This window comes from Tachypleus tridentatus, chromosome 10 (assembly GCF_004210375.1).
Source record: "Tachypleus tridentatus isolate NWPU-2018 chromosome 10, ASM421037v1, whole genome shotgun sequence".
Classification (NCBI taxonomy): domain Eukaryota; kingdom Metazoa; phylum Arthropoda; class Merostomata; order Xiphosura; family Limulidae; genus Tachypleus; species Tachypleus tridentatus.
Window position 1 is genome coordinate 174,335,541 of NC_134834.1, and position 25,831 is coordinate 174,361,371.

The 25,831-nt window shown below is 32.8% G+C and overlaps 1 protein-coding gene across 1 annotated transcript in view; it reads right to left on the reverse strand.

Annotated features, from left to right (window-relative positions):
- Nucleotides 1-25,831, reverse strand: part of c11.1 (maestro heat like repeat family protein c11.1) — a 95,442-nt gene that overhangs the window by 30,378 nt on the left and 39,233 nt on the right. The window contains 7 exon segments of the mRNA XM_076465310.1: nt 343-478; nt 6,858-6,962; nt 7,970-8,204; nt 11,627-11,829; nt 12,116-12,268; nt 23,084-23,203; nt 23,341-23,460. Coding sequence (XP_076321425.1) covers nt 343-478; nt 6,858-6,962; nt 7,970-8,204; nt 11,627-11,829; nt 12,116-12,268; nt 23,084-23,203; nt 23,341-23,460 — 1,072 coding nt within the window.

Below are 25,831 nucleotides of genomic sequence, written 5' to 3' on the forward strand. Positions count from 1 at the left end.
ATATTGCACACAATTAACAATTTAAAATCAAAGTACTTTACTTCTATATATTAATCTTTTTTTTTTACATGTCAACACGAAACCCTTTATTTAATATTGTTTAACATCAACATTAATTAGAAATAAATTATAAAAGTTAATATCTTTCAAATGTGATATTCTTTTGACATATTCTCAAAAATAAAAGGCTCAAAAATTGCAACATAATTTTTTGTTAAGGAATTGTAAGGCAGGGACTTCTGGTACATATCAAAACTTGAAAACAGTTTCATTTGAGTACTTTCATTTCATCCTAAAATTGATACATTTAGTAATATAAAAGATATTACTGCTTTTACATACTCTGGGAATGACTAACAAGGAGTAATTGTGTATGCACACATTCCAAGGCAGTTTTCCGAATTCTTAGAACTGGATCTGTACAACGTGGAACTAGAATACCAAGGATACTGCCGAGTGTAGTAAACAGTGTAAAACTCTAAAGAAACAGAAAAAATATCAAATGATTAATTATTCATATTTACATGAGAAAAATAGCTCAGATTTTCAATACAAAAAACATGTAGGTTATTAAGAAAACTGCAATTGTAATTACAAGTTTATTCTTTCTCATTATCTTTATAAAATCTCAATTTCTGAGAAAAAATTGAGTAGCACAGAATTCTCAATAAAACTTAAAAACAGAAAATATATTTTGCCACAAAACCAAAAACAATACTACTGCATCCAACATTTGAACAATTATAAAACTACAGAAACAGTACAAATGATGTATATTCATAATGTAGTCACTCGACTACAACATCAGTAAAAATCATGTTCAATTCAACATTTATATAGTCACTCAGCTGCAGAAATCAAATACGTGTACAATTTAATATTTACAGATACTCAGCTATAATGCCAATAATCACTCAACTGCAACACCAGAAGAAATCATGTTCGTTTAATAAAAACAACACTGCTGCATCCAACATTCGTACAATTACATAATCCAGCATCCTGAAAAAATGGAGAGGCCAGTATAGGCATTTTCCATACAAAAAGCATCTGCATAGATCATGGGTGTACAAAGATTGGTATCTAAGTGAGGGAACCACACTACATCCAGAAGAGGTGTGCTCTTTACCTTGAACTTAATTCCTGTATCAAAGATCAAAATATACATGTATGATCTTCACTATAGGCTAGTCTCAATCAGATTGCCAAAGTTCCACTACTTGAGGTTAGAATAAGAAGGTCTTGGTTCTTATTTCTTATGTTGATGGCTGAGATAACTGAAACATATATCCTCATCCCCAGCTGAGTGAACAAAAACCATTCCACTTTCCCTGGGAATTATGGGGAAGACTTGAAAAAACTGTGTTCAACCATGGACTCAGGATGGAACTACTCCACATTTGGAATTATGAGGAGATAGTAGACTGTTTCATGAATATACTGAACCAATACTGACCAAAAAAAAGAAGGACATTGTATACACAAACCAGCTATCAAGCATCAAATCTGAACTGGTATTATGAATAGGTTCTTGCATAGGCTGTCACTGCTCCTACTGACACCTAGGAAAAAATATCCAGGGACTTAAGTAAGAGGGACTCCAACTTTATCCTCTTCTACAAGAGAGAGAGGCATTAACTTTAACACTCTGGGAAAAAGCCTCTGTTCACCACCCCAGTGACTGGAAACCAGGTGTGGTAAGGAATCCCTAGCTCCACTAGTAGAATTTTGGGGAAAGGAGGGGACAATGCACTTTGGAAAGTCCTGAGAAATAGTGCTCAGGAAACAGTAAAGTAGGCAAAGCAAGTTCTCCAAATTTTTAAAAGCAAACTGACCCCAATTTATTAAATGTGATGATTAGTAAGAACAGGCAGAAACTCATTTAACTTTAATCATGACAATCCATGAGGTGTGGTCCAGCATACAACTTGGTGAGCTCCTAAATAGTCATATGGAACATCTCATTTCTACACAGCCTGTTGCAACTGGTTTTTATAATAGTGAAACAGTAGTTGCTGGTACTGAATTAGTTTGATAAAACACCTATCTAGAGGGATTCTGTGAAAGCAGGGTAAGAAACCTTGAAAGGTAGAAATAAAGATACTAACCTCTCTGGATAATCTAACAGAAATAGTTAAGATAGCTAGAGGGGTAGGCAAAAACCTTCAATGAAGAGACTGCCAGTTCAGGCAAATAATGCAAGATAAACATATTAGTAGAGGTCCACATACAAGTCTAAACAAAGACCTCCAGCAGGCAATTTAACCAAGCTGCTAAATACATAGAAAAGATAAATATGATTAGATGTAATTCACACAAGATACTCTGCCTTTAAAGAGAATCTATAATAAAGTGATATCTAGCATCTCTAAAGGTACAAGTGCAGACAACAAAACTTTCAAAACCCTCACTGAAAATGGCAAAGACCAAAATCTGATTTTGAATGTAAGAGAAAGTGTGAGAAGAAGTTGAGAAAAGGAGTGTGTCCCATTTCTGTCTGATAGTGTTGAGTAAGAACTGCTCAGAGGACACAGAATGAAAAAGTGGTTTGTGGACAAAAAATGCAAATCATTCTGACTGGTGATGTCTGTACATCAGCAGCCATGAAAAGCAAACTTAAATGTAAAGGAAATACATGGCATATAAGGATCAGATCACAAACAAGTGTTGAGAAAAACAAAACAAATAACATGCAACCTGAATCTACCCTCTTAGGTAACTGGATTGGTCATTTTGAACCAATTACCCAAAACAATAATTAATCTGTAGAGTATGGGGAGTTAAAAATGAGTAGCTGCAACAATTGAATGGAGTTGATAAGACCATCATAAACAATGGGAAGTGTGGAAGATAGAAAAACCTCTGTTAAAGAGCCAAGTCAATAATGAGTTATGGTTGACATCACTGATTCAAAAGGGTTTAATCACTTTTCAATACAACATTGCTGATATGCATGCCATTACTTTTAAGAAAAGTTACTTTCAAACTAAGAAGAAACTAAGCCAAATATATGTCAACTTTGAAAATTAAATCCTGATTCCAAGTGAAAAACAGCATAACCTACATGCAAGAAGCTTGAACTTCTTGATAGCCAAGTGTAACATACACTATCATGGCTGCCTGTACAGAAAGAGGCTAAAAAGAAGTGGAGGAATTGGACACACTAGAAGAGATTACAAAAACAGAAATCTGGGTGTAGCAGCCAATCTGGAACTATCTACAAGATCTGACAATGAGTTAGAACAAATCATATTTCACACCCTAGCTAACATATGAAGTGGTGATAAGGTTGAAAGCAGTAATCATGTTCTGTCCAAATGAAAAGCATCTACTGCCAAAGCCCAAAGATGAGGTACTGGGGACCAAATTGCCAGTAGTTGGATGATCTAATGAGATGCTACCCAGCAATTAGAGTTGTAAAATAACAGGCAATCCAACTAAACCTTATGATGCAACATCTATTCTGTCAGGAGAATCAGTTTGGACTGAGACAATGGACCTGCCACCACAAGTGGCATCTGTGGAACATGGTAAGCTTGAAAAGTGATAGACTAGTCCAAAATTCAAAAATAAGGAGCCCTAGATGGCATTCCTCCTTGAATAGAAATATAAAGATACCACCATAGAATAGCCAGAGTGCAACTTGATAATTAACCCAAAATGAAGCCCAGACCATGAGATCTTGCCTGTTGAAGAGCAAAAAGGACAAAAACATTGTGTATAGAAACCTCATCATCCATGTACAAATTCTGTTGGTCTGTGAAGCAAGGCATTCGTGAAGAGAATGAAACTTTAGACAAGGTGACAAAAGAGGAACCCAACAGTGACATCCTGGCTTAACTCACTCAAGATTAAAAATTATTCCAACTAAGAAAACTATGAAACAGACATTTATAGTCCCAAGCTGCTTAAAGGATCACTTGTGCTCTCATCCTAAAGGCATGATGAATTTACTGATATCCTCATTCCCAGAAGAAAAGAACCATCCATGCAGTAGAAAAAGGACAGGTGAGTAACAGTATAGTATTCTTCATGGTGACAAGAAAACCCACTTGTAGAGAAAATTATAAATGTAAAAAACGGTTGGTATGGGCAGAGAGGACACTGTGTAAAGAAGCGAACAATGTTTCGACCTTCTTCAGTCATCGTCAGCTTTTTTTTTTTTTTTTTTTAACATGTACAAGTACAGTATTCTATTCTATAGCATTGAACAGGATGGGAGACAGCCGAGCCCAACTGAAAGATGAGATGAAAAATATAAAATATCCATACTGGTGGCATAATGAATTGGAGTAAAATTAGATGTCACAGTCCCAAAAGAGAAGCCTGCCTGGGTTATATCTTAAAGTAGAATTTAGATGTGATGATTAACAAATGCCAGTAGTAACCAGTTGTCTATGGAATGGTGTGTGCATAGTATGATAGAATGAAGTGAACAAGAAAACTGGTATGATAGAGCACAACCCAATTGAAGCCTATGCAAGATGGAAGAAAAAAAAACAAAGAACTGCAGTATTTTATCATTGTGAGCTAAAAATGCTAATAGCAGTGGGAATCCATCACTGTATAAAGTGTAGATATGAGCCAACTACAACCAAGATGGACATCTAAAATCCCAGTGAAAAAAAAAATCAACACATTGAGGAATGATAAATTTGTGAACCTTAGAAAATCTAGGCATTAATACAGACAAGGAAGATCAATAACAGGGTACCAAATCTTCTGTCTTCACAGATCCAACAATTAACAGGAATAAAACTCTGAAAAACTATCACAACTCTATCACTTTCATCCCACTGACCAACCAGACTCGGATAACCTTGGAAAGCTAAGTTCAAATTCCAATAAACACTGGGATACAGAAATCCTACAATTTAGGTGGATAATAATGAAGAAGATGTGAACTGCATACCCAACTGTGTCCCAAGAATCTGCAAAGCTTCTGGATTAATGATCAAAATTATCGCATTCAAAAGCTCTTGGAACTGAGACCCCACATCTCCTGAAGGTATATATACAACAATCACTAATGCTGCTGGTGATTTGACTAAGTAGTGAAAAACTTACAAACAGAATGTATTTTGAGTACCAATGTACTGAGGAGCGGATGTTGGGAATTGGTACCCAAGAACAGAGGTAGAACTATGACTCCCATGTAGGAGCCAAGAAAATTTGTGACTCCCAACCATAAGGAATGAAAAAATTTAAACAATGAATCTATCTCAGCATGAATGAAAACTGGCAATCCTGAGTCTTCTAACAAAGTTAAGTGAAAGGATACAAAATGTCAAAGTTGAATTGTAAGTCTCTTGACTTACTCTGTCCCATCAGAACTTCAAAATTTAAAGAACATATATTATTTGAATGTTGGAAAATGCCTCCACTTTCTGGTGGTAAGTGAAATCACTAAGTTCTGACAATGTATCAGATAAGACCTAACTGTCCCTTCACATAATCAAGATATAAACCTTACAGAATAAACCACAATTTCCATCAATGGGAAAAAAAGTCACAGAATCAAAAGCAACTGGGAAAAATCCTAAAACATTACACACTTGGAAAACCAACAAAAGAAAAGCCAAAAATACTTATTCCCAAAGAGACCTTTTCATTTTTCATAGGCCATTTAAAGACCATGGTAAAGTAGGTTATTTCATTAGAGCAGAATAACTGCAATTCATCTGCTGCATCCATCCTGTGGGATCAAACATCGGACCCTAGCAATATGAAGTTTCAAGCTTATCAATGACCACAGGGAGGAGGGGGGTGTGTGTGTGAAAATCCAACAGACTAAATGAATGTACAGGAAAGAAAATATCTGAAGTCTCTTGAAAATGTTGAGGATGATCCTCAAATGCAGTTTCAGAGCACCCTGAAGAGCCATCGTATATGTCATATGTTTTCATCTTACTTTGATTATTATTATATGAATATTTGATGCTTGATATCAGAGGCAGAAGAAGTCAGACCCAGTTGGACTCTGTGCTGGAAATAATCCAGGTATTCATTCCATAATCAGCTTGCCAACTGGAAAACAAAAAAAATTGTTTTTTTAAATCATAAAATGAAACCAAATAGACAACACAATGACATTCAAAATGTCTCTGAACAATTGTGATACTTATTAGTGACATTCTGTCAAGAAAGTGTGATCAAATTATCTGAATTAGGTGATTATATACAGTACCAGGATAGAAAGTGCATTGATGTGGGTGGGAAGTAACAAAAGACTTATCAAGGTATAAAAGAAGCAAGTGAGAAAAAAAAAAATTGGATTAATGCTTAAATGGGCAAAAAAGAAGAAACTTTGGCAGTCAAATAAAAGCTAAGTGGTACTGAGGGGAAGCATGTTTTAGAATGGCCGTTCTTGATGCAAAACATTCATAAACTCAGATCATAAAGATGTGTTCATATTGAGTGCTTAGAAGTTTTTAAAAATGGGATATATTATTTGTAATTATGATACTGGGAGCCAAAGTAACATGGATTAACTTCAGGGCATGTGAATGGCCTTTGTCACTAATCTTCCAGTGTTTAGATTCTCATCTGTAATAACAAACAACGTAAACAAGAAGAATTTCCATTTGGAAAAGCAGTACAAGTCATGTGTATACAAATTACTTCCATGACATTTCCATTTCAATGTGACATACCTGAAGAAACTATGGAACAGAATGGATAATTCTATATTATGTAGAGTCAACCTAACTTAACACTAGTGAAAACATTATAGAATCTAGCACACAAATACTTACCAAATCATCAACAAGTGTTCAATTCAAACTGTATATTTGAAATATCTTATCTTTTGAACAAGTCAAAACACAGAAAATGTTTATGAAATTTTTTGTGCTTACCCCTATTTTCAAATTTTCAAGATAAGCTTTCAACAATCCCAATACAGAATCAATGCAGCATTCCCTTTCATAATCATGTTTTGAGTTGAGCCATCGAAGTATATTCTATCAACAAAAAATATTAGCAAACAATGTAATGCATAAAATTTGAAACATCATCAAAAAGTACTATTAGTTGTTTTATAACTATTTTGTATTTTAAATGTAAGACAAATTTATTTGGATACTTGGCTTTATGGGCAATTACAGCTCAAAAATGTTGTTTGACTATTCCATAAAAACAATTGTTTTTTTAAAGGGTAAAATAAAAATTACTATGAGTAATTAAATACAATTGATGATTATATTTAATTTATGATGTGATAGAAAGTGTAATATAGTCATGACCTGTTATTTTATAGGTTAAGATACACACTGAAAAATGTTATATCTAACAAAACATAGCAATATTACATTTTGCTCTTTCTTTGGAGATTAGTATTAACAGTACTATATTTTAGGCACAAACACTTAACTATGAGGAATGATTAAATTTAACGATACAAGTTTAAATAATTAAATATATTAATCAAGACATACAAAAAGTTTAACAGTTAATATGCAAGTCTCTTCATGTAGAAAAATAGTAATGGAAGACAGTGAATGTATACCTGTAAGATTAAACTATTTTTCTTTTCTACAGATTAGCAGCTTAGACTTGATGAAATGTCTAAAATTAGTGATGCTTTTAATAAGAAACTACTCTAAACTTATGCAATTCTCTACTGCTTCTAATATGTAACAAGTTTTTCATTTACCAATAATAGGTATTCTATAACTGAAAGGAACAATTGGGCACAGTTGATCAAGAATTGCCAATACACTGGTGGTGAAATTACATGGCAAATGGGATTATCACTGAAACAGTGTAATAAAACTGCGAAGACAATATATTTTATATGCACATGTATGATGCACATAAATGGCAAGCTGGATAACTATGTTTATAAAGTACATTGAAATGGTTAACAAAGAAAGCTAAATGCATTTTCAACAAAGTGTACAGTACTAATTTCAGAACACAATTATTACATGGATCCTCTATAAGATTTTTTAAATCACTGAATACATACCATTATAATAAGCTCCAAGTTATCTGGTGTCATCTCCTTTAATAAGATTTGTCTTAGCAAGCTGTTTAGTGATGTCAGTGTGATACTTAGTGTTTTCTCATAATCAAACTGCTCTTCTTGAGGTTCAGCAGGAGACCTAGTCAGCGCATGATCTGGAGGGATGGTATAAACTGAACCCACAGCTGTTAAAATTAAAGTGGATTTTTCTTCCTTTGTGAGGCTTGGATCTAACATACTGAGGATTATGAATAAAGGAAATTTAAACCAATATAAACTTTACCATTTCTTAAAACAAATTATTTATTTGCATTTCTTAGTATCAAACCAAGCATTCAGAAAATCATATGTTAATGAACATAACAGATCTACAGTAAAACACATTTCCAATTTTAACATTTTCCCTCTTAAAGACCAGTATAATATAGATGATGCTTGCTTGATGTTGGTCAGGTTGTGAGCTAAGATTATTTTTTCAATAGCTGCCTGTAATCTTGAAGTGATAGACTAGAGGGCAAAAGCTGGTAAACCTAATCAACAACCTACTCTTGGGTTACCCTTCAACAGATGGAAAGGTTTTCTGTCATACTATTATCCCATCATGGCTAAAAATGCAAGAATGTTTGGTAACTGAAAATTACAAGTGCCCCAACCATCTGGCCATGGCAGGCCTGCATAATAAAATACTTGCAAGTACTAATATCAAAGCCAGAAATCTAACCAAAAATGTTGGTGAGAATTTGACTTCAGATCTAAAATGTGACTTTAATGACTTCTTGCTCATTAAATTATTCATGAAAATACTAAATATTTATACCAGGTCAAAGTTGTATGTGTCATAAGACCAAAATCCAACATATAAATAACTAAATTTTTGATACTTTTAGGGTTACTTAGAAACTTTTAGAGTGAACTTAACATATCAGGAAATTCAGTACCACAAAAACTGTGATAACTAAAATTGCAAATATTCAACTTGTACAAATACTGTTGAAACAACAAATATAATGACCTATCTTTAATAGTCACCACTGACCACTGCCAAATATTGAGACTGACCATCATGCTATAATTCCCCCACCCCACTTAATTAATTTTAAGTATATTTGGTTATGCCTTTCAATACCATGACCTGCAGATAGTGCTTTAGACATGCACAAAAATGGTGATCCATCTTCAGTGAGTGCTATGTTAAATACACAACAAAAGGTATTCAAATCTTAAGATTTAACACTTAAAAATGATGATTCATACTTAACAATTGTCATGCTAAACATAAATTATACATTGTTAATGAATGTTTTAGTAAATATAAAAAAGTATACACACAGAAATTAATAAATTGATCAAGTTACAATTCAAGTTTCTTTTATTGAAAACTTACAATAACAATTTTTTATAAATAAGTCATTCATAAGTTTGTAGAATGTTTTAACTCATCTGTAAACATGGCTTCCAGTCACATACAACTCAATGAGTTATGAAGTGAAGGATGTAAATTATATTTTCTTGTAGAGAGAAAAGGTTATCTTCCATACCTCATCTTAACCTGATTACTAGCAGGTAATCTTGCTGTATTTTGTTTTAACAAAACTAGTGGATGAAATTGTTTAAAACTTAAAGAAAAACTTTCAAATTCACATGGTTTGAAAAACAAAAGCCTGTTAATAAATGTAGTTTTATTACATTATGAACTTGTAATACCTTGAAAAGTTACATTATGAAATGGTATGCATAAAATATGGTTACAATATTTATATCTTTTTCCAGATTTCAACTATTTACTTCTTATGTTTTAGTATATTATCTTAAAATGTCAAATATTTTATCACCAATACAATAGAAATTGTCTATTTTTAACTTTTTAATAATCCCATACTCTCCTTATAGTTTTATGTAATATAAAGGACTGAAAATATTCCTAAGTAAACCCAAACAAACTAGTATATCTTATTTTTAAATAGGATTTCACATTTAGATATGTACACAGAAAACATTTCATAAATGTATTTTTATTTCAAGTTTGTTTCATTGCAGGTGTACTTTTGTTCACTGTATCAAAAAAAACCCACAAGGTCAGTATTGTAAACTTTGTATATTTGCTGTAACCCATCATGCCTGTTGGGGGTCATCTCATTCAGTCCAGTACAGGCATAACTGTGAACATTACTGTAGATATGACAGTAAGAATGTTCTTCAGTACTTGTATATCATTTCTTTCTACTTTCAAAACAAGTTTATTTCAACACGTCCTTGTACGTCGTTTCACTAAACTGACAAAACTAACTGCCACTACTAGTGAATGTATACTATAGCTTACAATACAGATGATTTGAATAAAACTGCCTGATACTAGTTACGCGATACATCCAGCTACAAGATATTACCAAACAATACAGATACCATAAATTACAAAGATCACTTTAAGGCACTAAATATATCAGTCCAAGTCACATTCCTCTGTTATAAGCAAGGTTTATGTTATACTTTGAAACTGAAGCTCTTCACTGAGATTTATTAAAGATGAATATGTTTAGTCCATTTCACAACCAACATATGGGTTTTATTGTTGTCACTTGTACAGAGGTTTTTAAACCCTTTGCAAAATATCAGAATAAGCATTTTATATGTCACTTACTGTTCTAATTATAAAGCAACAACAGAAATGTTGGTCTTACTACAAAGTAAAGACAGTAAGAAGGAAAAAGGAAAGATATACAAAATTTTTATGCAGTATTAGTAGTGCATACAAATCACACAAGGTTATTCTAAATACCGAGTCATTTTTATGATAAAATAATATAAAACTACTCAAATTATTGAACATAAAACTGCTAATTCAAGTGCAAAAGAACAAAAATCACATTCATTCAGTTCAAGGTAAAGACCATGCTCTTACCACTTAATATATTTTAACTCTAACATTTCCTAAAAATACATTTCAGTATTTTTCAATACAATGATTAATATATAAATAGATATACAATATAGCATGATCTAAGCTACAATAGAAAAATCAGTTATGTAGATCCCATGCAGTTTTTTCTAGAAGTAAATTTTCTAAGACTTACTAAAAAGTGCTTTGACCACTGCTAAATACAATCTACAGATAAAGTAACATTTACTATAATAAGCACCATACAAATTCCTATTGTAAACCCCAAACAACATTTTGTAGCATGCTTTGTTTATCATCCTGCAATTTGTTAAATGTGAAATACAGTGATTCAATTAACATGATATTGAAACTAACATAATCCATTACAACTGGTTAAAAGTTTTACAGCTGAGGTTTAACACACCCAGAAGCTATTTTAAAAATGAAAAGACTAGAAAAAGGTTTAGGTACCAATCATAGATGGTAGAAATAGTACTAAGTGCAAATAAAAATTTTACTAGGAAAGTGCATATTTGTTTCAAATGCATTTTGGTATTTTGTTTTATTAAGTTTCTTTTCAGACTTCATTAAATGATACAATTTAATACAAACAACTGAATGTCATGCTGCTATTTACAACAAAAAAAAAACAATAAAATATGAGCTCTCAATGATTTTTTCAATTCAAATGTGATTTTGCCCTGATGAGAAGAAAAAAATGGCCCCAGTAGGCATGGAATTAATTATCACTCAAATTACAGACACTACTTCAGAGAGGATACACAAGACTGCCAGCTGCTAGGAGAGCCAAAGATCTAACTGAAGAAGTCAGTGGATAGGAACTTTCAGTCTTCAAGATACTTTGCATTTGATTAAGGAGGTCTTTGAGAGAGTGGAATACATAGTTTTGGTTTAAATGTGAAGGGTGTAAAGCCTCAGCAATAAGCCTCACAGTCTGCAGCATACTCTGCTTAACACATAGATCCTGAAAACACAAATAGAGACTAAACAAATGCACAACTTTTACAATACAAGAAAACAAAACAGAAAATCAATTTAATGTATTTCTTCATAAACACCATTAACAGGGTGTCCCAAAATTCCTTTGTGTCTGAAGCATATCCTTAAACACCCAAATCACTTTCTTCAACATGGCAACACTATCTGTTAACAAATTCTTTAAATATAAAATATTTATTTCTATAACAAATTTGGACAGCTTGTACATATACAACTGTATTACAAAAATTTCTTAGAACTGAACAACTCACCTTAGAAGATTGAGAAAAATGAGCAACACTCCTTAATATTGGTGTTTCAATACGAGTCATTAGTATTGCAGCAGGAGCATTCATAGCAATGTGTCCATAACATAAAATTATGGTGGCTTTTAACTTGTCATGAACACTGTCTCCTTTAAAATCCTGAACAATGAAAAGCCAAGTTGTTAAAATTAATGTTTAACAAAAATACTTGTAATGAACACTCATAAAAAATACAAGATCTAAGCATAATGTTCAATAAAAAAATATTGCAGAAGAGCTAACCAATATCTAATAGTTTGTTTTAAAAGTAACACCAAGTTCATTCCTGTGTGTTACCTATCCATACTGTAACATGCCCAATCTTCATGAAAGTCACTTATGACACTAATAATTGTATTTTAGCCTCTTAGGCTTCTGTGTATGTTCATTAAGGTACTGCCTGAAGATCCACACCTAAAATCATGGTGTTAATCATCACACCCAGCCCCATATCAATTTAGGATGCAAATTTTATGGGTTATGTCCACAACTTTTAAGACTTTCCTAGTCACAAAGTGATTCAAATATAATTTTTGCATGTATCACTGACTTGGACTTATAACTGTGGCCAAAATCATAAATCCAGTAGCATTTGATGGGTTGTGTTTTTTGCTTGTACAGATTTAAAATAAAATGAAAGGTATTTTTTGTGCAAAAAAAATTACAAACTGTACTAAACAGCTATACAAATAGTCTTTTCAGTATTATAGTATGAACTGTTTAATAAGCCTTTCACACACTAAAGTTTAAAATAACTGTTTATACTTTATATATAAAATATATACCTCAAACTTTGAGTATGATCTTTATTTGTAGGATACATATTAATTCAAATCTAAATGTTATATTTTACTAACATAAAAGATGCACAATGTGATACTTATGGGAACAGTAGGGAAAAAAAAAGTGTAAATATGAAAAGGGCCTTACACAGCCTGGTGGTTAGTGTTTGTCTTGCTATATGAATCCCTATCGTCTGGCATCCTCATCCCAAATGACTGTCCTCTTGGTCAGCCAACCGAGTGTTGAAATTATGGGCTTACAAAAATACCAGCCAAGTCTAAGTTAAGTTTGGGTTGAAGTCATAATGAGAAGACTCCTATTGTATGAAACTGAATTACACCAGAGCACAGTTTGGCACTTAACCAAGAAGACAATGCCACACCAGCATGATCCTTACAAAAATATTCAAAGTTATTGTTCTCAGCAGTTGGATGGTGTATATGCACCTACAGCTCCCAGGAGAAAAAGACCTTACAAAACAAAAGTGTATAAATCAAGTTTTGAATGATGAAAGCTACTACATGCTACAGATTGAGGTAAAATTTTGTGTTTCAGTAAAAGCTTCAAGTAAACTGACACAAGACCCAAACCTAGTGCTGTTGATAGTAAAAGCCATAAAGCTGACAAAGTATTCTTTATAGAATAATCCAGTTAGCAAAAGTCACTGAAAATTTTTTTGAAGACAGGAGAAATATTTCACCAAAATATAATTTCACTAAAAATTTGCCAACAAAAATGTCAAAATGATGACTACTCCAAAACACAAAGTGGTTTTGCACTGAGAATAAAAATACTTTACTTCTGAAAATTTTCAAATATCACTTATATAATCTATAAAACTTCCAAAATAAATTTCAAACATCTTTTAGCAGTAAAACTTTATATTTTATATGTTGATTTCTCCATCATAACTATGCATTCAGCTAATTTGACCACCCTTACATTCACCAGAAAAAAACTAATTTTAACATATCGTTTGTTTTTATGCTTCATCCACACCAGCAGAACACCACCACCCGATCTCAACTGAATGGTTTTATAATTTCTATATTTTGTTTGTATTTTCTTGATGTTTAGCAGAATGCCTCCTCAGTCCACTGTACAAGCAGCTTGAAACTGGAAGTGGTATGGATTCTCAAACTCCACTAAAATAAATGGGACAAAAAACACACAGTGGAGAGTCCACAGAAATGTCAACATTTGAGACAGGGTTTGTGATCACACACTGCACTATGTTCATAAGCAGACAATACTGATTTATTCAATATAAGGTATGGCATGGATAGCAACCTATCCCCTTCCACTTCACCCATGTGGTCTACAAGTTTGTATGGCCCAGGAGAAGCAAACTTATGATGCACTTCTATTGTAAGGATAAACCTTCTAACTAACAATCATGTCAAATTCCCTATGATCTTTGCAGTACACACTGCATGGCCATGGAATTATAGCATGCACGTTGACATGCCTTGATAGCACAGATATGAAGAGTTAAAGGATACCTTGACAAGCACCACTGCCACAGAGCAGGATCCAAACAATGAGCATTAAAAAGAGAAAAGAAGATAAAAAAATGAAGAAATAACTCCATACTCCCTGAATTCTGATATTTCCTACAGACAGAAGATAATAAACTGGCGAGGAAGAAAACCTCGATCTAATGCAAATAGAGACAAGTGCATTATGAGTAGTCTACACGCCCAACTAAGCACCTCCAAATAAAGAAAAATAATTTAAAAGTGTGTCCTTGTATGTTGTTTATAATAACTTATCACACGTACATGATACAAACTCGTATAATTTCCTTACTGATTTGCATTTACGTGAAACTGCAACAGTATGTCTATTGAATAGTTATTTATCATTGGCATTCAGTAAAATACTGAAAAAGTGAACCAAAACAAAAGCTACAGTGAAAAGTTCCAGAATATTGATAGTATAAGATATATTTGGCTAAAGACCAAAAATCTCAAATCTTACAGTGGATTAACCCATGCCCCACATCTCCAAAGGGATATGTAAAAGAAATGTAGAAAACTGGATGAGGAGGAAGGAGCAAGATACCTACCAATGTGCAAGTCTTAGCTAGCCACCAATGCCAATCAACAATGAGGGTAAAAGGAGGGTTAATAAGAGTTGACAAAAGATCCCTGTGAAATTGTACTGGTTGTGAAAAGTCTACAACAGAGCCTGACCAAAGGGACTAAGGCTATAAAGAAAAATCACATCCATAAAAATGATACAACTTCACCAGCAGTAACCAAACTGAAAAATCATCAAATGAAGTTGTTGACGAGGAGAAGGGTGAGCTCGAATAAGATGCATGTAGAAAATGAAAAACACCTATGTGGACAAGATATTGGATAAGTTGCAGTAAGGATTTCTCCAACATGATTAACAACTCATTATAGCCATCTTCAGGAGCAGCTGATAAGGTAATAGGGAAATTCCTGTTCATGATGAGTTAATAGTAGCCAGTCAATAAAACATAAGTGCAACCCAAGAGCATGTAAGTGATGGACAAATAATCTGAAAGCTCAACAAAACATACAGGGCAAAAGCTAGCCTCAAGGGCAGTGCATGAAACAGACAAATCAACCAAGAAGAATAAACCAAAGAGAAAGACACAAGTGATAAAATATCAGGATATGCAAAAATGCAATTATGATACTCATTGTCATCTATAAACAGAGAAAAAGCCCACCTAAGAGTGAGAAACAAGTTTAAGGTAAAATGGAGCAGATTTAAAATTAGAATGGTTGGTTGATTTAGTGATTTATGGCACAAAGCAGTTAGGCTACCTCTGCCAAACATCTGGTGAAAAGTTAGAAGTAAATGTAGTAAATGTCATAAAAGGAGATTAAGGTAAAATAAAACAAAGTTAAAAACATAAATAGTATAAAACCAATGTTTACATCTAGTCTACAATGTTAAGAGAAAAACTACTGTAATTCAAGTTGCAAGTTGTAAAGGACTTTCTATAGCATAACTGTAATTATCATAACTCCCCAGGAAAACTAACAGGTAAGTACAAAAACTACCATCAGTCACCTGAAGTTGGTCTTTCCGGTCCTGGTACCAAAGTTATTTGATATTATGGCCATTTTCAAAAAGAGTTTTAAAAAACGTGTAGCAAAATTATAATAACTCACGAGGATGACTAACAGGTAGTTCAAACAGCAGCATTAGTCACCTGAAGGTAGCCTTTCCATTACTGGTTTCAAGTTATTTAATGTTACGGCCATTTTTTAATTTCAAATCAAACACGAGAATGGATTTTGATTCTTTCTTCCTCTTTCCGATCCTTACGGAAACAAGATGGCCAAAGTTCAATATAGGGTTTCAGTTGGAAAAAGCTTGTTTTTGCACTCCTCACTCCAAGTTGACTGCCAGATGGCAGAGCTGAGCCTTGAATACAGGACCCTAGTCCATGTATGGGACAGACATAGCAGTGACAGTGCCAAAGCAGATAGCTGCAGTATCATCGAGCTCATTCGCAAGAATACCAACATGGCCTGGTATCCAGAAAAACCGGTTAGAAGTAGATGTTAAAGAAAAATGGGCCCATTGGTTTTCAATATCGGCAAGAACAGGGTATGAACCAACGTGAAGCAATTCCATGGCCAGTAGAGAACTAAGCAAGTCGCTGTAAATAGTGCAATTTGAGTACTGCCTAGCTTCTACATGATCCATAGCAAGAGAAATGGCATACAGTTCAGCAATGAAAACAAAAGCTGTAGAGGGTATTCTGCATGCAACCACTGAACCACAACAAACCATGGCTGAGCCCACACAGTCACCTTATTTCGAACCATCTGTATAAATAGGAATGGAAGGATGGTTCAAAAGATGTTCAGCAATAGCAGACAGTATTTCCAATCAGGAGTGTGCTTTTCTCAGATGACTTAAAGATAGGTCACATTTGAGGACTGTAAGAAGCCATGGTGGGATGGGCTGACCAGTGGACACAGCAATGTTATCCAAGTACAGACCCAATTCATCCAACTGTACCTGGATACACAGGCCAAAAGGAGCAATGGCAGACTGTCTATCCTGAAAAAGCATGGCCCACCAAGGAAGGAAAACGCAACCCCAGGTGGGATGCTTTGATAAGGAACAAAGTTCCAAAGTATATAGTAAAGACAGTTGCAAACAGCAGAGGTGCAAAGAAGATTCATGAGACTATGTATAAGCTACAAACTGAGGAAGTGCAGAAAGACCGATGATCCTAGTCATGTTTCGATCAAAGAGCACAATATATCTTTAGCATAGAATGTCAATAAACTCAAGTGGTCAAAGAGAGGACACAGAGGATGTTCAGTGCCCTTGTACATTTGACCCAAAGCTGCTTGATGTGTGGTATAAAGGTCAGCTTATGGTCAAATATAAGCCCCAAGAACTTTGTCTCAAAGACAATTCACCAATACAGAGTTCAGGATCACGTGAATACCTCGTTGGCAGCAATGGTGCATGCAAACAGTTTTAGAGAGAAAAGTTAAAGCCATTTCCTGTGGTCCACTTCAGTAAGCAATTGAGGGCAGTCTGTAGCTCCATATACCTAATGTGCAACGACTGACATGAGAGGTGAAAGTCATCAACACAGAGCTCATTTGCAACAGCGAGGGAGTTGTTCAGTGATGGCATTAAGTTTTATACTGAAAAGTGTGATGCTCAGAACACAGCCCTGAGGGACTCCAAGTTCTTGTAGAAAAGAACTGGAAAGTGTCAAACCAACACAAACTTGGAATCTCCTGTCCATTAAAAAATTAATAAAAATAGGCAAATGGCCATGTAACCCATATATATGGAGCTCTCACAAAATGTCATACCTCCATGATGTATCATAAGCCTTCTCAATTTCAGAGAATATTGATACAAGATGTTTGAGAAAGGCTTCTCTGATTGACGTTTGAAGTTGAATCAGGTGGTACATGGTGGAGCACTGTCCTCGGAACCCACATTGGATGGGTGAGAGATGTTTTTTTATTCAAGGAAACACACAAGACAACATTTACCATCCTCTCTAAGACTGGAAAATTAAATTCAATGATTCATTCAGAGTGAGTGAATGTTCTTACAGCAAAGTCACATTGGGCCATATGCTGAATGCACTCACTGAGAGGAATCAAACCCCTGATTTTAGCATTGTAAATCTGTAGCCTTACTGCTGTACCAGCAGGGGACCTCTTCAATGTAATGACGAAAAAAAAAGAAATCCTATTTCAGCAATTAAGCTATAAAATTTATGATTCACAAAAAAATCACCAAAAGAAAAAATGTCTCAGCACAAGTACTACCAAACGAGAGGTGATAGTTCAGTAGAATTAAACTGAAGTCACATGTATCATGAGATTATGTTGCACTCTTATTACACATGATTATTTGCATGAGACACATGCTGGAATCAGCCAATTACGATGGAAAGGACATAGAAAGTTTGTGGTATTCATAAAAAAAACTTTGTATATAGAGGGCAGCACTGAATGAAAACAGCTATTTATGCAAGTGTAAGTAAGATATCCTATATGAAACATACATATATTTATTTAAACAAACTCATTACATTAATTTGTACTATTATAATAAAAGACAGCATTCGACACTATTTTTTCTCACTATGAGGTTGGCAAAATTGACTAAGTTCATAACCACTTTGTACCTGCTAGTTTCTATACTCTTAACTCTTAATACACTATGTACATCTTCCAAAACATTCAGTAAATATTAAGTCTTTTAAGAGAAAAAAAAAATCAACTTTTTAATGAAATATTTTTACTGAATATTTTTGTGAATATACTTTTCTTTTTACTAGTCCGAGTGCAAAATGATTTTTTCATTTAAAGATTAAATACTTTTCTTCTTCTCAAATTTCACAAACTTCATTTGTGTAATAAGACCTTATAAAAGAATTTCAAACATTTGCTTCCAGTGAAAGTAAAGTTCATGTAATTTTTTCTACCCTAACTCCATGCAATTTGATCAACCTCATAACTACCTAAATAAATTCAAAACCTAATTTGCCTTTTTTTTCTTTTTAGAATGATTTCAAATAGTAACCTGAAACTATGTTTATGCTAATTCTTTAAACTTGTAACAATATACATGTATTTATACTTAAATCTTGTTTTACTGTCCTTCAAACCATGAACAATTAATATTAATGCCATATAAGATGTAAATTAGATGATGAATATGCAGCTCATAGAATATTGAATTCCATAATGCACAAACTACTCAAAAGCTGCTGAGAGCAAACCTCACATTTTTTGTTGCTATTATAATACCAAATAAAGAATACACATGAAAAGCAAGAAATAAAGTACTTACCTGAGTCTTCTTTTTGTTGTTGTTGTTGACTGTCAATGACACTTAACCCTACTTTTTTTTTTTTTAATACTGTTGGTATAATTGTAGTTTTTTTTTATTTAATCAAACAATGATCAAAAAATACAGAACAAAAATCTGAATATGTCTGTCCCATAACTATTACAATTCTTCTGGCTTTCTAACTATGCAATAAAAGCTATTAAAAATTCAGCTAAACCTATCAATACAATTCCCATGGGAATCGAATAAAGTTTGAACTGGAAGTGAAATAGACTGCTCTCTGTTGAGAAAACAATGTAGTATAATATACGTCTTTTGAAACCTCGGCTTTCCACTGGTTAAAAATAATATATTAAATGTCAGAGAAAACTATTGGCAGAGGGGATGCGACAGGAATATGTGGCAAGAGGTTCTGATTTTCTAATTTGTCTCTGAAGGCTTGAAAAATTATACTTTACGTGAGTATATTATAATGAGTACTTTATGTTAAACTCCATACTTCTCTAATGGGACAGTAAATAAATCAGAAAATGGAATACCTAGAGAACAAATGTCATAATTCTCATACTAGGGAAAATTGATGGGTTTTTTTTTTAATATTGTCTTCTAAAACTTAAATACTTAAAATTTACAAAATATTAAAACAAATTATTCTATTTTGGTATAAAATTCATTCATACATCATAATAATAAAATAGTTTGATCAGTAAAACCTCATGACATGTACAGAAAATGTTACCTATATGGAAAAAGTTTAAAATTCCTTTTTCCATCTTAGTTTTCAAATTTCATTTGCATAACTTAAAAAAATAAAATAAATGAATACAAAATTTTTCTTCCAATAAATCTTTATATTCTGTTATTTTTCACAACCTTAACTACACAGGTTCAGTTGGTTTGGTCAATCTTATTTATTTTTGTATACATCTAAGTTACACTTTTTCTTTCTTAAATTACTGCTTATTGCAACCAAAAACTACATTTGTGTAAACTACACAGCTTGTAGCTCATAATAATCTATACCTGTTTCTATTTAAATTTATTATATTTTTGCTTTCTATACTATGTATAGCAATCCTGTGAAATAAACTATTAGAATTGAATGATGTAACACAAGTTAATTGTGAGGATACTTTTTTTATTATTATTATTAATTTAACCTTGTTTAAACAAACAAGTTTCTAATTATATTATAGTTACTTTTGTAACAATAAATAAAGCTATAAATAAGAAACAAGAAATAATATAAGGTCATTCCATGTCAAATCATCCAGATTTTGGAAGCTTTTCCAGGTGACCCTCTCAGAATGCCTTAAAAAAATTCACATGTGCTCATCTACCCATATAATGACAAATTGCCAAAGATTAGATCAATATCTCTAATAGTTTCTGATTTACAGCCCTGTAAGATTCTATTAATTTTTTGTTATTTTTGGCGAATTCATTTTCGGACAACTTTGGCTGCTTAAAGCTGCAAGAGTAATGGTGGTAGAAGGCTGAGATTTGCTACACTGACTGAATTAATCTCACAGAATTCAAAAATGGTCTAAAACCAAGCTTATCTCTCTTAGGATTTTCATAGTAAGGCAGTATAAATCACCTGAAAACCCAAAATTGTAAAAAACATTGGTTTATTTAATAAGTCATAGCTCTAAGACTTTACATGATACAAAGCTGAATTTTTTCTAATTTCCTATAACATACCAGTTGATAAATCTGCAATTGTTGTAATTGAAAAAGTCTATTAGATCTCCTGTAAAAAATATTTAGCTGCATGCAACATTTTATGATTTAGTTAAAAATAGCCCTACTTCAGGCCACAGTTTGACCCTGTCACCAGTTATTCAGCCTTTTCAGATTTTTACCATATATTCTTACATCTCTGAATATGACCTACATCAGGATGGTGTTCAACCTAGTTTTTGAGTTATAATTTTTTAAATTATCCTCTGACCATATGTTTTTTACTTGATAAAAAAACAAACTTCAAATCAGGTGTGTTACTGTGTGCAAATATATCCATACAATTTTGATATAGTACTTATGTTTGGTCTCTTGTTTCTTTGTTGTTCACCCACAAATGAATAATAAACCTACTTCCTTCCTGTAATGATGGTGCTCTCGTATATTCAGTAATTTTTATTTAATTGGATAATACCGTATGAAAATATAAAATAATAACAAACAAATCAAGCAATGTTGTATAACTATTATAACTCACTTTATAATTAGACTTAAAATAATTCTTTTAACGTCTTGATCTAAATCTGTCAACAGGAACTACCACTCTGTAAATGAGGTAATTAAAACTGAAGTCAATGTAGCATTATATGTTATTCAGTGTGCTAAATGATCGTCTTTTAATTATTATAAACAATGTAATAGAAAATGTAAGTCCTGGCAATTTCTGATAGAGAATGTGACAGGTGGCTGTGACAAGCAAGTTTGACTTTCTAGTTTATGTCTCCATAAACACAGAGTGAAGGCTATAAAAATTAGATTTTACCTCAGTAATACTTACACATTAATGACCAAATTATGTTAAATTAAGGCATTGCAGAGGAGTGGAGACAACTGTCAGAATTCTCATTCAAGAGACTAAGGGTTCATTGAAATATTTTAAGAATAAATATTCAAACTTATAAAATATTAAAATTTGATTTATTAGTTTTGTTTGATGTTAAGTTTATTCATACATAGTTATAAAATAGTTTAATTAAATTTTGAATGTAACTATATAAAAGGTTGGGACATACACATTACCTACTCACATAAATACAGTTATTAGAAAGTAAATTGTTTCCTAAATGCAACACTACTACAACTACTTTTCAATGTTTAATTTTCAATTACAGATGTTGATTACACTATTAAGATAATTTTGGAGTCTCACCATGCCATTACAGTCAATGTCATCTCATCTACTTGTACTCTGTACAATGTACAAAGTCTTGGGAATAGTTTTGTAACAGTTTCCTTTGCAACACATAAAGGTTCTATCATAAAGCTGTTATGTTCAAAACCACCCCTACCTCCCTGTTTTCTATTTTCCATTTCTGAGACTGAGCAAGCATATGGAAATATTGATGCATTGTGTTAAATACCTTAACAGTATTTAATCATATAAAACAGCAATAACACTCCTATTATTTTTCTGTTGCTTTAAATATGTAAGAATTGAATAGATCTGTTGTGGAGGCAACTAATGTTGCTTTCCCAAATAGAGATCCTTCTTGATTATATTGTGTACTGAGGCATGTAGACGGTTTTTTGTCACTGACTTTCATGTTTATGAGATTTCATCTGGTACAAGAAGCAGTACTTTATCACAGCTGATCCACATTTTTTTTTTTTTTTTGTAATACCCCAAAGTACAAGGAATATACTGTCTCATTTATCCTAAATCCCTGATCTCAACACATCTTTGTTATCTGAGTGTATACATTTTGCACTGGAAAGAGCTGTTATACACTTCTCATAAAAGTGGTCAGCTTTCAATAGCATCATATTATGTACAAAATGTGAGTGTGTCAAAATTAAGTTTTGATACATTTCTTCTCAATTCAACTTTATATTGGCTGTGGTAGTCATAGTCATAAATTAATGACTTGCTATGCAGAACTGTTTTAATACAAGGCTCAACCCTAAGTATTCAACAAATGATACTTTCAGTAGCATTCTTACAGATTACACAAAAAAAAACTGATTGGCAGACTAAGTCACTTTCTGATAATATTTGAAATTTAAAATCTATAAATATATATTTGTATAAACTTACATATTATGATATATGTAACAGGTTTTTGATTCCTAAATAAAGATTACCTTTATAAATCCCAGAATACCAGCATTCTTCTTCTGATCATCTTTGGCTACTTGTTCGAGTTTTACCAGGACTGCATCAAGGTGGGTTGCAGCACAATAACCTACAGCTAAAGCACATCCCTAAACACATGAAAAGAAAACAGCAGCAATATACAAGTGTTCCACAGTTAGTGATTTCAAAAGTATTGCTTATAATTCTATAAAGGAAAGAAAAATGGACTATAAATACATACTTTACACTACACTTATAAACTTACTTCTCGTTCCAAAGGATTTGTATTCTGAATGTTTTCAAACAATATGTCCAGTGTCTGGCTTGTGAACTGCTTATTTCCAACTTTTTTAAGTACAACTCCCAACACTTTCAAAAGCACATACTGAAAAAATACAAAATCATTATTCAGTTTACTACAGCAAAAACAGAAAAACTAAATTATCTTATACTTAGGATACATTTGTCATACTGCTAAGTCCTTTGGCCCCTTTGCAGTTTGTTAACTTGGAAACACTACAAATGATAAAGATGAAAATTAAAGAACATGACTATCAATACATGGGAAAAGTAGAAGATGCTAAGAAGAAATAATTAAATTTTGCCACCATATCACATATTTTTGAATTACAGCACTGTGTAAAAGTGTCAGGACAAAAAAAAAAAAAAAAGTTATTCTTTCCATATTATGGAGATAGTTCTTCCATAACATTACAGGATGCAAGTTTCAACACTGTGCTAATGCTTTACTAATCCCTGTTGACAAGTATTGATGTGTTGAGCCAGGATGAGAATATTATTCTTTAGAATTCCCATATACTTGTACCAAGGGCATGTCATAAGGACTACTTTAATGAAGATACTGATCAAATTTGGGATCTGAAATAAATGCGATTCAGTGTCTTAACTAGCTAGAAAGAAGCTAGTAAAGAGCTATCATATGGTACCAGTATATACTAGAAGAAATCAATTTAATAGCACTCCACAAATAAATCTTGATAAAAAAGTGTTTAACACTGTATATTAAGTTCTGTTGTCATGTCGCAGACAAAAAGATTTGTCAGTAGAGAAGATACTTTGTAATGTGATGATGATTGGACTCTCCAGCAAATTACTGCAGACTTGAAATGCTCCCCAAACACCAAGTACACCCTATATTGTGAAACTGAGACAGGTAAATTTGAAAACAGGAAAGAAAGAGGCAGAACAGCTAAATTCAATGATACTGATATTAAGTATCTTTGTTTATGCAGCCTTTGGGACAGAAGGAAGACTGCCACTGATCTCAAACATGAAATAAACAACCATGTACCAAATGATACAAAATTATCCAGATCTACAATATCAAAAAGATTCAATGAGAATGGAATATGTGGTTGTGTATCAATTAAACAACATTTACTTAAGTCTACAAATATTGTTAAGAGACTAAAATTTGCTAAATGGTACAAAACATGGACTGTTGATGATTGAAAAAAAGTGTTATGGACAACTGAGTCCAAGTTTGAAATATTTGGGTCAAAATGTAGGTTATGTGTCCAGGAGAAGAAAACTGAAAGACAGTTACCTTAACGCACAGTACCTATCATGAAGTACAGGAGAGGCAGTATCATAGTTTGGAGGTGTTTTTCTGATGATGCAACAGGAGATAGTAGCAAAACAGATGGAATAAAATACCATTGCAATACCATATCATTTGTGAACAATCCTACATCTAAGAAAAACAATCACGCCAAACACTCATCCAACCCATGCATAAACTACTCAGCTATGAAAGAAGCTGCTTGAGTCATTCAAATGATACAAATGGCCCCCAGATTCCCGACATCCAATTTCCATCCAACTGAGAAGATTTGGGATTTGATAGCTCAAGAATTTGACAAATCAAAAGCTGCTTTCAAAAAAACTTTATGGGAGTGTATTAAAGACACTTAGAGTACAATCCCAACAGACACTTTGTTGTAACAATGCCTGAAAAACTGTCTGCAGTTACTAAAGCAAAATATTAACTGTTTATTGAAATCAAACATTTCCACCAAGTTTCTGCTGTACTAAGTAAGATGAATAAAATGTTTATGTTTCACCTGTAATTTACATTTCATTATTCTTCGAAAGAAGCCTGAAATCTAATTTTTTATTCTGTCCTAGTACTGTACATGTTCAACATGTTCTCTCTCATTCTGAATTACAGCATTCAGATGGAAAATAATTAAAATATGTTAACTCATTATGTCCTAAGAAATACATGCAACCTTATTTTTGATCACATCCTTCAGTATGGGCAGTATCTGAATATTAGTAAAACAGACCTAGATGACAGTAATAGGGTAAGTTGGGATAAGTACCCAAATTATTTCAGTCTACTTCATATTTTCATTTGATTAATTGAATAAATTATGCTCTTCCCCCCTTGGTAATAACAATTTATTTGTTTTAATCAGTTTATCTTCATTCCCAGTTGTGGGTAACGTTCCCTTATTTTCACCTTCACATGTACAACTTCCAGGTATGATATTTAATACCAGCTAAAAAAACTATGAATACCCTATAATACATACTTAGGATAAATATTATAATAACGTTCTTAATTTAGTATCTCCTAACAATTATGTTTTCCACATGTTCAAAAGTACTACTAAAATGGCACATAATAAAATCAATGGCCATACTTATGCAATGATTTTTAGTCAGAAAACAACAACAAAATCAGCATGTGTATTCTTCAAGAAAATACTAAGTCTCACAACAGCTTGCAT